Raw genomic sequence first — 17,361 nt, 5'->3', positions numbered from 1 at the left:
GAATTATTTGAGGATGTCAGACGACAATTTCCGTCACATTTTGCAATTGGTGACGCCTCATAAGGAAAAAAAGCTAGCTTGAAAGAGACCACGTTTAGCACTAGCACTGTTTAGTGACACAAACAGTGTACATGCGCTAGCCGTCTTTAGTTGATCAACTTGGTCGCTGAAGCGTACACACTCTAGTTTTTTGAGAAATCTGATTGCCCGGCAATAAAATGGTTGATCGGAAACCCCCAGGTTTTCGATACATGTCCGAAAACCAAAAAGTTGCCTGGCAACCTACAAATCGCCGTCAACCAAATTGACAGACACGTACACACACGGCGATATTTGTGCAATTTGGTCGCTCGTCAACCAGATCGCCGGTTGATAAGCAACCGGGTGTCCTAGTGAGTACTAGCCTTTACGCTCTTTCCAATGACACCAAAAACATGTCAATCAGTTTAGTAGTTTCGGAGGAGTAATTGTCACAAAAAACATGCTTGCGTATTAAATAAGTATAGATATAGATTTCTAAACTATATGTGCACTTATGTGACGTGCGACACCAGATATGAATCGTCTTTTGAGATGAGACACTAGATTTAAAACTTATTCATCCTCCCACAATTCTAAATAATTATCCATATAATAAATTATCAAATTTGAAAGTCCATATGACATATGACATTACGTGCATTATGGTATTTCATTGTTTTAGATTGAACCACTGGTGCCAATGTTATCAGCTGAAGTTTTTTTTGTGAATTTTGGTCTGACTAACTAACCTCATTCTCTGTTAACCAACAAGTCAAGTTTTGGTGTTTTACATTATCAGTCTGCATATATTTATAAATGTATTTTAATATAATATCTTCACACTCCTGTAAAAAAAGTTGTATTAATAATATGGTTTTTGTGTGGCAAGACTGAAATGTAAACAAACTTGTAAATTTACAAAGACATATGGTAACACAAAATCCATTTAGTAAAGTAAACAAATCAGATGATTTCCTGAATATTTCTTTGAACAGTAGTTTTGGAAATCAGTGTATGTAAAATTAAGATTTGCATACTATATAAAGATGTTTTTGTCTCACCCTACTTTGGATACAACAAAGATACAACTCAAAGTAGATTTACAATAAAGGAAACAAGTTAATATCTGACTGCTGTATCTTCAAAATGTTATTTTTTAATGGATTCATCAAACACAGCGAAAACAAATCAATTGTAAAATAGGGTTAGACATCAGAAAGGTGGGGAAATTAAACAATCTACAAATACTTATGAGCGGTTTATTTCCAATGAATATAATAAACCTAAATCGTTTTCAGAACCACCACAAATCTATGAATACGTTTGATTTTAATCAAAATCAAAATATAAATTTTACAAGTCTTTAAAAAAAAATTGCTTCAACACAATAATTTATAATATATACAGGTTTAAAGTGTATCTAATATTTACAGAGCACATTTAAAGCTAGTCTAGGTACGATATCTTGTAGTGATTCAACAACCTAAAGAGCCTAAGTGCAACGGAATGGCACGGTATCACATCTCTTAGGAATGTGAACAAATGGAATGTTTTACGATTTGTGAGGGAAAGTTATATTGTCATTTCAATTGAAAACTTTGCTTACAACCGACGGTCAAATCAGTCGTCTGCTGTAATTTCTTATCTGGTTAATTAAGTTAAGCATACTTACAAAACTTATAGCTACTTAATAAAATATATTAGTGAGTTATGTGCAAATGCTTTTAATTTTGCAAAATGTGAACATTAACATCAAACGACTCACAGTCATACAAAAAAGTAAAAAAGAATTACGCTAGTAACTTACTTTTCATGTCAACTTATTTTTGTGGTAAATAACATAAATATTAAGTACTTCGTGCCACTTTTATATAATTCACAACACAAGGATTTATTATACAAAAAAAAATGTGTACATATGAGCAGTAGAAAAAAGTATTATTACTTTGATAAACCTATTTGGTAAATAAAACAAAAATAACAAAGCTTAAAGAAAGTTTTTTGAAAACTTCACAATTGAAACTATAATCTCAATTACAATAATTAGAGTACAAGTCTAAATAAACAATATAAATACTTATAAAATAATCTCTGTATGTAAATATAAAATACAAAATGTATTTTGAATAAATAAAACATTAATAATTTTCTCTCTTTCTCACTCTCATTCTCCCTACATAATACTGTAAAATGATTGACTTTCATTGAAATACAGGTTGGACCTGATAAAAATATAAAATGTTAACAATTAAATTACACAGGAATTTCCAAAATCATAGTGGTAATGGTGAAATATGTCAACTTAACTAATTTCACCCTTTAGTTGACTCTGTGTTCAAATATAATTTAAATACTGTTTGGTAAAATGAAATAAAACAAATGAAATACTTTAATTACAAAGTTAAAACTGGCAAATACTAAAATTAAACCCCTTATCACTTTGAAATGATTAGTTTCCTTTGAAACTAAACAAAACAAAAATTTCTACAAAAAAAACCTTTATCAATAAAATATGGTTTTTCATAATGAACCTGTCCATGCATTTGTTTCAAAATTTGTTTGTAAACTTTAATATACAGTATCACCATTATGGCAATTTCATCATAATCAGAATTGTAATTAATATTATTAAAGCATCAATTAAACAATTGCAAATAACAAACTATTTTGGAACAATAACACTAAAGGTTCGACTAAACGAAAGAGTATTATGATTTAATACAAAATGCATCATGACTTAAAAACATTTTAACCAACACAACCAAATATTGTTACAACTAAATTTAAGTCTTAGAGTAATTGATTTACTTATTTAATTAATTAGCCTTGTGGCTGACAAAAATAATTCTTACAATTAAAGTGTTTAAGTTTGAAAGGAAGGGATTAGGGTCCGAGGCTTCAAAATACAAAAAATAAAAAGGGGGTTAATTCAAATTATTATTTTTTCTTTAATAATGCATACTTCATTCTGAATGTTAAAATGTACACAGTGAAAAACTATATTACTATAAAGATTACGGTATATTAGTGATCAATGAAAACTTCCAGAGTTCATTAATATGTACTGATGTCTTCATTACATATTACATGACATCCAATAAAATGTTATTGTGTATCTATACATTTAAAAATCAAGTACATTGAGACAAAGATTTGGTTTAGTTTATAAATAGTGCCAGCCCTAACTTAAAAAAATATTGAATGTAAACTATTTTACAATAATCTTCCTTTCAAACCTAAATAACTAATCTTAAACTGAGGTCTTTTATTAAAACACCCCAAGTTAATGGTTAAAAAAACTAACTAAAAATTTGGAATTAGGTCTAACTTTTTCTTTAGTATTAGTTAAGTTATTTAAACGAGTTTAATATTTATACCATATAAAAAGGTACTTAACAATAGAACATAATGATTGCATCACAATTAATTCAGAGCTTTGTGGGGTTGATTAATATAATTTACTGACTTAATACATCGATCTTTAAAATACTCTTTATATTGCACAAGTAAAAAAAGTACAAAAATTAAATCATAAATTATTGCACATAGTATCTTATACCATAAAACTGAAAATAACCGAGTCAAAATAAAAAAAAAACTATCATGCAAATAATCTGTCGATAAATAAAAATCTTGTAAAAACTATAAAATCAATAACTCAAAAGCTATAGGACTTATAAATCAGCCTTGTAGTATAATCTGTCTTTTTCTTAACTTGAAAGATACTGATGATTCATTCGTAGGTAATAATTTTAGGCATACCACATGCCTTTCTCATGTAAAATTGCGGAAGTATATTTAAAAATTAATCTTAAGACCAAGCAAAAGCTCATCACAAGAAATTTTAGCCGATTGTAATTTTTTATTAGAAAACTATTTACACTAACGGAGAGGCGAAACACAAATTTGGTGATAAACGTGGTGTTTTACAAGGCAAGCTTATAGAAGGGATAACATGGAAAAATATATAATATTCTGTGAGTTCCCTATCAGTAATAACTGTACACAATGTTGCTAAGCTGTTTAAAACCGACTAGATATAGAGTATTGTGGCTGTGCGATTCTCAGGCCTTTGCACTTGGAAACTGATGGGATCAACCAGTATCTGTTTTGGTTATGTATACAAAATATACTAAGGTAACCCCAAATTAATTTCTGTCAGAACTGTATAAGTAAGTTATACAGTCGCACCTTTACACCTACAGTTTGTAGTTTGTGTGTTCAATTTCAGCTAAAAGCAATGAGAGTAGGTTGAAGGAAAAAATTGTTCTCTTCAGCACGATCTCTGAAGCAGTCCTATATCAGGATAAAATATCAGTGTTAAATGTCTAACCTTTTATATATCTATTAAAAGAATGTTGAGTATATTATCACTGAACTTAAATTTTCTCAGGCAATCTAGGAAAACTATCCCTTTTTGAAATAATTCCAACAAAACTTAAAACATAACGGAAGAATAAATGGACGCACTGCTAACTTACCCAATAAATGTGTTCCAGGGAGTTAACAGCAATGAGTAGTAGAATATTTCTATGCTTTATTCTGAAGAAGCCCCTTTTAGGGGTGAAATATCAATGTGTTGTGGACTTTTTGTATGCTGTTAACTGCCTGGAATTCTTTTCTCGGTTGAATAAGTTGTGTATCCATTCCATCCTCCCTTTAGTATTCTTCAGCTGGTGCATTTTTTCCAAAAACTAAAATCCATGTGATTCCAAATCTAAATCTTCCCAGTAAAAGTAAAGTCTTCCAAAATGTCTATAATAACCCAAGATTTTGTCAGTTTCCAAGTGCACAGCAGACCTAACGCCAGTTGTGATGCTATGATAGAAAGTCTCTCTCCAGTTCCGACACGGAGGGTCGTCGTGAGGGTCCCCGAGGGCGAGGCAGGGGTACCAGCCCTGCAGGGACGTCTGCGGGGTTGGGCAAGTCCAGCAGGTTGGTAGCAGTGATGGGTGAGAACCTCACACGAGAGACGGAGTTGGATGATGACTCCTTAGCAGACACATAGCTGGAGTCCTCACTAGTCAAGCTATCCGGGGGTGTAGGGTTGGTCGGAGTACCTGTAAAAATAGTAACATTAACTACCTTTCAAGTTTAGATGAACTCCCACAGGATTATCGTCCTTCTGAAAGACAGTTGTACTGTATTTTTATATCCTTCAACTCAATTGTCCTAATGTAATACTTTTTTAACAGTTATAGCCCTCTACATCCATGCAATTCTCAAGTACATTGTACACATATAACCTGGACTTTCCTTGAAATCCGGATTTTCACTCAAATTCCACCAGAAGAGCTACCAACTTTGTCTCTCGGTCCACAATACATCGCAATTAGGTAAAAAAATGATAAATGTAAATTTTCCTTTTGTAAAGCAAGAAATACCCATAGTTCTGTGACACCACAGTATTTCTTCAGAAATCATAAATATTGAGAATTGTACAGAATTTTAAGCTTTCTCATTCAAACTTAGATTACGCCAAACATCTCACATAATTAAATAAAAAACCATAACTTTGGGTTACCTGGTCCAGAGGAGGATGAACCGCCAGTGTTGTTGCGAGAGTAGTTGTATCTCTTGAGACTAGAGCGCAGTCTAGACCCTCCGACTTCCAATGTCATGGGACGCTCGGAACTTGTGGAGTCTATAGAGTTCTGGCGGGAACTCGACTTGACTGCTGGGGTTCTCGACCAACCGTAGGCCGTGTAATACTGCTGGTATTCCCCTGCAATACCAATTAACGTTATCATCATGTTTAACCAGAAAAAAACAGTTTGAAGTTTTATTCTCATCCACATTTTTGAGTAATTGCGTTTAAGAGGCCACCAAGAGGAAAATCACTCAAATGACTATGGCAAGTAAGTAATTGACTGCACATTCTGGGATAACAAGCTAACCTAGAATGGTAAAGAGTCAACGGTGGCAAATAAACACTATATGCAAACATTTAAATATTCCAATGTTACTGACATTTTCAACAGAGGAGGGTTTTAAATTCACTCCTTCCTTGGTTAGTGATGTAAGTGATAGTGGAATATTTAAATTGTTGTACACATATTTAAGTTTTCTGTTTCTTGTGTCAAGGTGAACTCTGTCCCTTAAGCCATAAAAGTTTGAAGTAAAAGGGTCTAATTCGAAGTCACACACACAATAGAAATCACCAATGAATTAAATAAGGGAAGTCTAGTAGCAAAATTATAAATAGCAACCTGTTGTTTCCACTGAAGTCTTAACATAAAACACTGATAATGATGTAAAAAAAAATTTGATCTTTAGATAAAACATATCTAACAATTAATTACAGCTACTTGTTCACAAAAGTTGCTGAAAGTAATGTTTCTGTGGTCATAAATACTGGTTTTTCTTTTCTACTGGTAGGCATAAATCTTGTTGTTCAAGATTCAGAGTGAGCAAAAGTAGCACTTCATTCCACCTTGAATGTTCTATTTGACTAAATAGTTTTCTACAGCTGGAACATCTATATCTATATACTTATTTAATACGCAAGCAGGTTTTTTTGTGACAATTACTCCTCCGCAACTACTGAACCGATTGACATGTTTTTTGGTGTCATTGGAAAGAGCGTAACGTGAAGTTGTGCAGGAAACTTTCTTTTTTACGAAAATAATTAGAGAGTGAGGCCCTGGGGCCCTTTAAAGTTTTGTATTTCTCCATAAGATTAAAATGGGAAACAAACATTGTTATGAAACTCCAGAAATTAAAATTGAGAAGAAGAACATATGTTAATTGTAAACAGTCAATAAGTTTGCTAATTTAACAGTTTGCTACAAACATTTACTTTTGTTTGAAATGAAATATTTACTATTTGAATTTGAGTTAACGTAAATATTACAATGGAAAAAAGCGAGAGAGCCTGGATAAATTGATATAATCTGTTATGTACATCTTGAGTATTTCCTTAATCATTGAGTTGAATCTTTTAAAGTCATCAGAAATTATGACTGTTATTCGTTTTAAAATAATGCCTGTAATACTTAGCAATTGCTCGAATTCGAGCAACAGGGACACTAGTATAAATAAAGGGTCTACACCAGCATTCAAAGTAAATCTATGGACTGATTACCAGGAGCCTCTCCCTCCAGACTGAAGGTCGGGTTGGTGCCTCCGCAACTAGATGTGTTGCTGACATTGCTAGGTGTGCGTCTGTGTGTGTACTGAGCTGTATGTCTGGCTCTCCCACTAGCACTGGCAGTCGTACTGCTGCTTACAGAACTGCTAGGGTTGTCGTAAGCGTACGGCCCGTAGTCACCAACCGATGTTACACTGGCCACGCTGAACTCTGGGTAGAGCCTAAACAGAGTTACACTAGTAATCAGTTGATACATTAAAGACTAGAACTATTTTGATTGTTCAGGTCAGCCAGAAATGTTGTGAAACTGCATTAAAAGTAATTTTATAACTGTAAATGGCTAAATGTTGCGACCACAACGATCAAAGAAGTATTCATAATTATCTACTGCGATCTTGGCAAAACCCATTATCAATTCCCTCAATCACGTTCTTCCTACAAAACAGCATTAAAAGGAAACCAATGGAATGCTGTCAATAAATATTTCAGAACACATTGAATCTTAATTTGAATACAGTAACCGTTTATGCTAAATACACCCAAAAACCCAAGACTAGTTTTATAATATTAATATTAAATGTGCAGTATTACCAGAGCTATACTGTATAAGGATAGTTCAGGTACTTAAAAAAATGAATATGCACATATAAAAAATGATTTATCATAGGACGGGCAGATAAGTAAAAAGTGAAAAGTGGAGTAAGGAACTTGTGCAGTTACCTGTCAGCGTAGGGAGTGCTGTACTCGCTGGGAGGGTTGTAATAGTCTCGGACATTGTAGTAGTCCGGCCCCACCCTCAGCTCCAGCATACCTCCACTGGGAGCAGGAGGAGGGGGGTATGACACCTGCTGACATTCACAAACATTGTACCAATATAAACTTTATTTCTCAAAGAATATATATAAAACTATCAGGGCTAAAACAATATGACTTATTAAAACTCAAACTTTGATTAATAATGTCAAAATTGAAGAAATTTAATTTTTGTTTGACTCCTTTCTAGGTAAGCGTGCAATATCTACAACAATTCTTAAAACTTAGAAAACAACTATCAGCTAACCTCCGCAGGTTCAATACTAGTACTGGAGCTCTTGCGGCGAGGCGATGGTGCTGGTGCAGGGGTGAGCTGTTTGAGAGGGGATGGCGTGTAGTGTTGCGAGTGTTGTGGTGAATCACTCGGCCAACCTACAGGCTCCGCCAGGGCAAGGTTGTTGAGCAGAGGACGATAGTGCTTGGCTGGCCCGTGGTACGTGTTGTGGGGGTAACCTGCGCAACAACATCCATTGTAGTTCACTATAGTTAACTTAAAATTAACTGAAAAACAAAACATTAATGATGTAATGATTGGAATTGATGTTTTTGCTTCATGTAGTAAACATAACACTCTTTTGTTTGAAGTTGTGATGGCGATTTTGGTTCAATCTAATTTAACAATCTAATAGATTGTTGCAGACATTTTTCATCACAGTAAAAAACCAAGTTTTCACGACACTTTAGTATCTAGAATCTGTGTACTAATCTTGCTGATTTAGGTTCTATCTCATCTGAGAACAACCTCCAAAAAGGTTGTGAGATCTTTTGTTTTTTACTAATAAGAATGTCTTCAATAACATGAACATTGAACATATTGGTTGTTTCTAGTGTAAAAAATAACCAAGCTGTAATTATTACCAGAACTACTAGAGAACTCATAGTCAGGGTTGAGGTGAGAGTTACGACTTCCACTGGAGTCCAGCCACCATCTGCGCTCCTCCGCCTCCTCCTCTAACCTGCAGAAAAAACATTAACATAAAATATTGGGCAAATCAAAAAATGCATCACATCACTTTTTTTGTTCTAGGACGCTAGGCACGAGCCCGGAATTGTTTTTCACATTACTTCAGGCTAGACCTAGGGGTTGCGGCATTATCACTTATAGTGCGTTCACACAGCCGTGGCACCTGAGGGATTAGGAGGCCCCAAGGGTTTCCATAGGGTGTCCTAATCCGTCAAGTGCCACGGCTGTGTGAACGGAGTATAGATAAAATCCATTGGTGACTTGGCAGGATTTGAACCCGGGAGCTCAGGGACCGAAATCCCACGCTCTAACCACTAGACCAGCTCGTTCCCTTCCAGGTCACTCCCTTCACATCACAATAAGAGTAATATAATATGATCTGATAACAATAATTGATTTTTCTTGTATCCAGTAAAAATAAGTCCAAATTATAGAAAGATTGACAAAAAAATCATTTAGTTTCAAGAATTGGATAAAAGTTTAAAACTACAAAAACTTGGTTTAGATTAGGATTAGAAAAAAAGACAATTTCACTTTGTGTGATGAACAACAATTTGTCATCATACTGTAGAAATAACCTTCTAATCGTTACAAAATTAGACCACATAATTTGAGGTTATACTAAGTCATAACCAATGTTTACATTTCTGTTTTTTAAAACATAACTTAAAATATAGTATGATAGGCAGTGTTTTCGTGTTTTAAATAGGAAACAACATTATTATAATGTGCCATAAACAAAATATGTTGAGGTTAGCGAACCAAAAATGTTACCATATATTTTTTCTGTTCCCTATTTGAAGTTAGTCGAAAACGATGATTTTGCGGACAATTTAGAGAACTAAAAACGGCTGTTTTCCGAACAGTATGATGAAAAATTAATTTCTTGGTTAAGTTATAATATTTAACAATAATGATCACCACCAATATTTACTAGGAAAAAAATAAGCATATGAGTAGAAGATGAGATTGTTGGTTTTGTTTTTGTTATTGTCTTGTGAGATGACATAAGTAATATATTTATTTTGCTATTTTGACATGTTGCGCATGCTTTTACAATGATGTGATTGTTGCAAAACTAGTCATTACCAATTTATTGATTTCATTGGCAAAAGTTTGTTTGACGAAGGTGAAGAAGCATTTTTTATCATAAAAGAATCTAAGGGTTATGTTATAACTTAGATTGTTGGCCTACTTTAGGCTTTATGTTCACTCTACCTGTCAGGTTGAAGGCGAGGGTGTATAGGGAAGGTATTCACGAGTCTGACATCATACCCTGCAGCAAAGCTAGCCAACATGGCAGCCATGTTGTACAGAACCATCTCCACGACTGACAGTTTTGGACCTTTATTCCTCACGTCCGCCAGGCCGTTGATCAGTGACGCCAGTGAACTACTGTCGTAGCCCCATTCACCTTCACTGGGGCCTCCCATGTAATCTGCGAACACACAGGGATGAATGGCTAAAGTTACCCCTGGAAGGGGGATCGTTGGCATAAACAGTTTCCTAGTAAATTGTAATTTACAAATAATACATGGTGTCTCATAAGAAAATGTTCACACTTTAGGAAATAGCTCTACGAAACATATTCGTACAAAATCAAGAAAAAAATTACAGTTGTCACAAAACACTTTACTCTAAGTATACATTTTTCATCTATGTAAAAAAAATTGAGGTTTCAGAATGTCATTCTGATGCATATAAGACCACTGTCTGTAATCAGAGATTTGTAAATTGTATACAAAGTTTAACTGCAGACATATAGAAACTTTATGTCTCTCTCTATATGTCTGCTCAGAGTCAGTAGCAGGACAGAACCCTGAACTCCGCAATATTGTTAAAAAACCAGAGGAGTATTAAACAATTTATAAAAACTACCAGTACCTTTTTGTAATATTCTGAACTATATCTTCCTTTATTGTTGTAGACACCCAATCCTCATTTTGTAATAAAATCAGTTTAAATGGTCAATCTCTTCTCGAAGACATAATGTAAGACTAAATTACTTACGTAATCCCGTCACAGCTCAATAACATTTATTGTCAATTTAGGACATGTTTTGATATTAAAACACCATTTTCAGCTTGTACTTGTAGAGTTGATCAGTTGTTAATATTGTCGGAAAAAACAGTACGGCAAAAACAAAATATTAAGGAATACCCCCGCCGCAGCAAACCTGCAGACTAAGCGAATTTCAACTTGTCTGATTACCGTACATATTTACTAAAATACTTCCATAAATAAGACATATTTTATTTATTCAAATTAAATAACGTTAGTTATAACGAATGCTTAGGTTTGCTGCTACGGGGAAGGTAAACAGTGTTTTTTGACCAAACAACAATGGTATAGGATGAAATAAATAAGTTTGCCAAATTTGATCAACATATATCCATAAACAAGTAAACTACAACAGTTTTCATTTTCTCCATAAGAATAACATGGGAATTTTAAATTTGCATTTTTTTTTAATTTTCTCCGTGACCGTTAGGCATACAACAATGCTTCAATATACTAAATTATTTATTTTTTTAAGCTCTACAAAATGGTTAGGAAAGAAATTCTAAAATTTTATATTTTTAGGGTCAAAAATGGGAAAACCCCATTTTTACACCATAAAACCCCCCATAAACCCCTGTTCTCATGGTCCGATTATTCTGGATCGCGAACTCGTTCGAATAAATGTAGGTTTACATGTTTGTACCAAATTTCATCAAAATCGGATCATTTTTGCTCGAGTTATCGCGCTAACGGACACATATATATATATATATATGAATTTGAACGGATGGTGTTTTTGGCCTCTAGGGACCTCAAAACGAAAAAAAAAAAAAGGTCCCGCGTCCAGGTCTTACCATGAGTACTACGGTAATAGCTTATTCCCTATATGGGAAATTCGCTAAAAAAGAAGGATTTTTAGGTGTATAAAGTGGTACCTCAAAATTCAATATTTTAGAACCACCCAGTGTTTTTAATAGGTCCTTCAAATTGTGTCAACAATTAGTTTAATATCTACTATGTTCTTTGGAGTATGAACTTAAATTTATTGTGCTGTTTTTTTTCAAAGTAGATCAAGTCCCTTTAATTATAGTCATAGATAGAAAAGTGTTTTCCAACTTACCTTTGCCACATTAATTTACTTTTAGTTGAGTTAGGTTAAAATGGTTAGTAGCAGTTTAAGTTTTTAATCACAATTACAGTTATTTGGATATTTATTTATTGACGGACAAACCATTTTTATAAAAAGATAATGAATCCAACTTTTTAGGCTTCAGTAATGAATTTATAATAATAATAATATCACTAATATTCTTCACAATATTTTTATTATTGTTCTTCCTCAGGAAAGACTTACTCTTCTGTTCCTTTCTTCAGATAATTTTGAAGCAGATATGTAATAAAATGTAATCCTTTGGAATTGATCGTATTGTGATCCTTCGGTGGTTTCCAAACTTTTTTACCAAATGGCAGCATTGTCAATTTTTGGAGGAAATGCGGGCTGGACCGTTTCAGCGTAGAAAGGTACCCCCCCCCCCTTTAAATTCCCAAACAAGGGTCTAAATTAAGAGCTCAGCCATGATTTTTGACATTTCTTGATGATTGTTTGGTTATTTATATAAATATAATATTAAATAACCAAAAATTCTTTATGTTTTTGTGCGAATGATGCTGTGACCAAACCAAACAAATAACATACCTCACATAATTTTGTATGAGAACATAAATTGTGTTTGCCATATTTATAAATTGTCATAACATAAATAATCCTATAATTATTTTATTTCTTAGGAAAGTTAATATTCATTGTGCAGTATACCGTACTATGATATTGAACAAGTTAGACTTAATTTGAACTGATTGTTCATGTGCTTAAGAATTTTACAACTTTTGAATAAAAATAATCAAACTAAAATTGTAATTTTCAAACAATCTCTTGCACAATAATGTTTGATATGAAATATTAAATTAAGCTTCAGTGAAGTTTGAGCTTGGTGAGTGTTTTTCATCATGATTATACCCATAGTAATTTTTTACACGAACACACTTTAAATAAATTGCCTTAAATCCATCACCAATCATGGTTTCAACACTTTCTGGTGATATCAAGCCTGTATGTATACATATGCAACATATTGGATTAGTATTGTTTCTAATTTTTTGCAATTATTTGTACCAATGAAAAACTGAAGTCAATGACAATTTTTAATACTAAATAGTTCAGCCTTAAAATGGGTTTCATTGAAATTATAAATTTGGCACAGTTGTCGGCTTTCAAGAAAATAACCATTTAAAAATAAATCTGAGCTCATTTATATTTTTTTTCTATGACACCAAAGTTGTCTATTACACTTTTCTCAGTTTCAGTGCAACTAAAAAAAACACATATAAACAAAATATATGACTACAAGAATGCAAAAATAAAACGGCAAACTCAAACTAACAAAAGCTGTGCAAAGTGAAAAAAATAAAACAAACGTGGAACAAAATATTTTCAAAAGTAAAATTTTATTAGCGATAAAATATCATAATACATTATTTGTCTACATACCACCACCAAAACAAGGCAATTAGTGAGTTACAATAATAAAGGAAAAGTCAAGTAATAAAACAATATACAAGCACAAACACTACAATAGTTCAGCAAAGTGTGGCACTCTTTTTATAAAATAAAGTTTATAAACTAAAATATCCATTTCCTCTTTGTAATCTTTGGAACTTCTAGGCACTACATGCGAAGGTCAAACAGTGAATCTGGACATAAAAATAACATTACTTATAAATTATTTTTTAATAAAATTTTATATTACCCAACACCTCATAAAATTGAAGCAAGCAATGCAGGAATAAAAAAAACCCTTCCAATAGTTTTTTCATAGGTATGTATCATAGGAAACTATCAATACTTAATTAATTCACAGTTTTAGCAAAGTTAAAAAGTAGTACTGTATACAGATTTTGTTGGCCTATTTGGAGTAGTGTTAAAAAGAAACTGAACAACAGTTTACTATTAAAAAATACTTCTGATGGTGCAATATGAACTCCCAATACTGACTTAATATCATGTATAATAAAATTGAGAATACAATACAAATTATGTAAAATTCCACACCATTACGTTATATTTATTGAGAGGAATTATAGGCAATAAAATACCCATTAAACTAGGATAATTAATTTTCATGTAACAAAAAAACTTGAATCATGATTGGATTTAGAGGTGTGCAAGCCTGAGATTAGTAATCAAACTTAGCTCAAGTCGAGCTTTTACAAAAAATATATAGTCTTGAAGAATTTTTTAGCTGAGCCTTTAAATACGACAAACGTGTCAAAATCTCATCACTCAAGCTATTGGGTCAAGCTCGTCTAAAAAATCGCACACCTATAATTAAATTGATTAGGTACTTAGCTTACCCAGTATATAACAAGTAAAAATCTATTTTAATCGGAAAAAACATTGATAAACCTCGACGAACCTCTATTCCTCACTCTGAAGCGGTACAAAGAAACTACTGTGAGCAACTCGGTTAGTATTAGAGCAGAAAGCCCGCCACCTTTGCACCATGGAGCTTCGCTCACCTAACAGAGCACGGGGGCGTGAAGGCTTCTCCAAGTTAGGCGCACTTTTGCTCCAGCGCTTGGGTCTGGTCATTATCTGGCCCCTCTCCCGCTGGTGACACGTGCTAGGACCCCACGTCTTGCCTTTCACTCCGTCAGCCGGCACTAGACAGCGCCACACTACTGTAGTCTACCACTACCACTACTACATCCATCCGCAACAGGGTGGAACATCAGAAAACGGTATTTTTGGAATAATAGGAACATTAGAAAACAGTCCACTTGGAATTTTTAGGACATCAGGAAAAGGAACGTTTGAATGATTGGGACATTGGAAATATTGGTATAAGGAAAAAACATCCTTTACTTGGAATTTTTAGGACATTGGTAATACGTTTATTTGGTATAGACTAGTTGAAATATTCGGGACACTGGTAAACAGTACATTTGGGAGATAAAAGAACGATATATTTCTCCCATATGGGACATCAAAAATGGTATATTGGTTACACCTGGAAACAGTGTATTATATTTAGAATATTTAAGACATTTACTTGGAATATTTGATATTCAATAAATAGGTCAAAATGGTAGTTTTATCATTCGTTTTTTTTGGGGGGGGGGGTGGGGTACAGGACAAATCCCGAATATTTTCATTTGACATATCAGAAATGGTTTATTTTTTTGTTTTTTGATCAAGTAGAAATCAAATTTATTGAGGACTACTTTAAATATCTAACAATGTTATTACAATTATAAATGGTTAAAAGGTGGAAAAACAAACGTACAATTGATACTTAATGATTGCTATAAAGTATGAAAAGGTGTAAGAGGAAACAATTTAGGAGTTGCGGATGAAATGTTGAGTAAAATAAATCCCTATAACTAATTTAGCTGTAATACCTAAATCTGTAAAAAGTGGTGGTAAAGTTACTCTATACTATACTATCTCCATAAACAACTCTGAAAACCCTTATACAAAGATAAAACACATTAAAACTAGCTAAAAACTGTAATGATGTATAAACAAATAAATGGTTTTGTACTGTAATGATGAAAACTATAATTACAAGTTTGAAATATTATGGTACTCTTGTAAAAAATGATAAGATGAATTAGCCTTCAGAATCCCACTGCTTCTTAAACTTGTATTTTAAATTGCGCTTAGTCTAGGTGAGAACTAATAAAATGTTATGTTACTGTAAGAGAAATATAGTAATTACATTTTAGTATTTAGATAAAATACAAATAAAACACTTTCAGCTTATTTAGTTTTCTGATAAAAAGAAATTGACGGTATGCTGGATACTATGGATTTTTGTTATTTGGCACTTATTTTGAAGCAGATTTCAACGGATTCCCTTGTAAAAATGGTTCCAATCACCTTAGCAGTGTATTGATACACAAAAGAAGATCTAAATATTTAAATAACAACTGCAAAGTCTTCAAAAAAGCAATGAGATTCTAAGGTTAAAATAGGAGAAATGTTAACAGGTACACTGCAGATTTGATGTACAAACTAAAACTATGATAAACTCTAGTATACTTAGCCTAACTAAAATACTAAAACCATGCAAAAATACAAACATGACATGCTAAAAATAATATGAAAATCATGCCCAAAACTAAAACAACGACATAAAATAGTGAAATGCTACAGGCAAATAAAGTTCAAAACTGAATAATTAAAGAAAAACACTTATGATGCAACAAACATAATCTATATATTAATAGGCAAGCATGTTTCTTTAAAACCTTTTTTCTCAGCTCGTGTGCATCGCAGGGAAAATCTACGCATACTGTTGGAAAGATATTTTCCTGTAGATGTGCAGAATGCTTTTAAAAATTAAAATAGGCTAACAAATAAGAACAAAAAATGAATTTGAAAACTTCATTATAATAATTATGCAAGCATAATTATGTTGAGATCAGTGAAGTAAAGAATTAGATTTGAGCATAAATAGTTAACAATTTTAAAACGATGGAAAATTTTTTAGTAAAATTATCTCTGGGTAACTTTAATTTGTGAGACTAGAAGTGATGACTACAATGATTTATCTGAATTGTATTCTTCATTTTTTGAGGTGTGTAAATGATTGGTGAAGTTACACAACAATCCAGTCCTGTTTTCAAACAAATTAAAAACTAATTTGAGCTAACATATTATGTGATAAATATTGGTTATCAGATTTCTTACAGATCTAAATATCATTAGAAAATAGCATTTAAACATTTTCAACATGTCATATCTGTATGTTCTACTTGTAAAATAATCTGTTATGTAGTCTTAGCATATTTATAATGGTTTAAATACCTGCATTCAGTAATCCATTATGCTGCTTGTGGCAACTATAGTTTCGGTTCACAGGGAACCATCTTCAGGCCGTACAAGGCGTCGTTATTCACTTCCATATATGAAGGTCGTCATAAGTACATAAAACACGAACACACGAAAACATACATTGACACGAACATTTAAAATTAAAAATACCGAGTACTCGGGAACACGAGACAGGTGACGCGACCGGGTGGAAGTTGTAGCTCGAACTGGTGGTCAGTGGTCTAACGGTATGACGTCAGCCATTGTCTCCTTATCACTGCCGGCTCGCATTCATTCCTTCTCTCCTCCTCCCCCATCCAGTATTTTGATTGCGGTGTTATAAATGGAATTCGATTGAAATGAGAGTTTGTCATTTAAAACATTTTGACCATCTGTTTTGACTGCCTTGTATATTTCAAATTCTTCATAAGTGTTAATGGTTGATCGGTCTTGGGAAAGATGTAAAACGTCCATATTACTATTTATGTTTACATAGTTGTGGTTGAGTGAAATTAAATGCTCTGCGAAATTTGAAGTTTGTGGGCCTGTAGTTTTCTTGGGGATATGTTCTCTAAACCTCTTCTTGAAGGAGCGTGA

General features: G+C 33.0%; 1 protein-coding gene across 3 annotated transcripts in view; it reads right to left on the bottom strand.

Moving 5' to 3' along the window:
• Window positions 1–1,266: 1,266 nt before the first annotated feature.
• LOC128985388 (mitogen-activated protein kinase kinase kinase 11-like) overlaps window positions 1,267–17,361 on the bottom strand; it is an 86,696-nt gene continuing 70,601 nt past the window's right edge. Inside the window, exons 7-14 of one of the 3 annotated variants that reach the window (XM_054404838.1) lie at window positions 14,466–14,609; window positions 10,107–10,326; window positions 8,783–8,880; window positions 8,172–8,377; window positions 7,832–7,959; window positions 7,106–7,332; window positions 5,546–5,746; window positions 1,267–5,081 (exon numbers count right to left, since the gene is read on the bottom strand). In XM_054404838.1, coding sequence (XP_054260813.1) covers window positions 4,840–5,081; window positions 5,546–5,746; window positions 7,106–7,332; window positions 7,832–7,959; window positions 8,172–8,377; window positions 8,783–8,880; window positions 10,107–10,326; window positions 14,466–14,609 — 1,466 coding nt within the window. In that variant the 3' untranslated portion in view covers window positions 1,267–4,839. The remainder of the gene's footprint in view (window positions 5,082–5,545; window positions 5,747–7,105; window positions 7,333–7,831; window positions 7,960–8,171; window positions 8,378–8,782; window positions 8,881–10,106; window positions 10,327–14,465; window positions 14,610–17,361) is intronic. The other 2 variants (XM_054404839.1, XM_054404840.1) reach the window with 2 other exon arrangements.

This window comes from Macrosteles quadrilineatus, unplaced genomic scaffold (genome assembly GCF_028750875.1).
Source record: "Macrosteles quadrilineatus isolate MER2022 unplaced genomic scaffold, UCM_ALF_1.0 Scaffold_2__2_contigs__length_208266976, whole genome shotgun sequence".
NCBI classification, from domain to species: domain Eukaryota; kingdom Metazoa; phylum Arthropoda; class Insecta; order Hemiptera; family Cicadellidae; genus Macrosteles; species Macrosteles quadrilineatus.
Note: the sequence above shows the minus strand (reverse complement) of the source record. Positions and strands in the feature narration are given on the sequence as shown.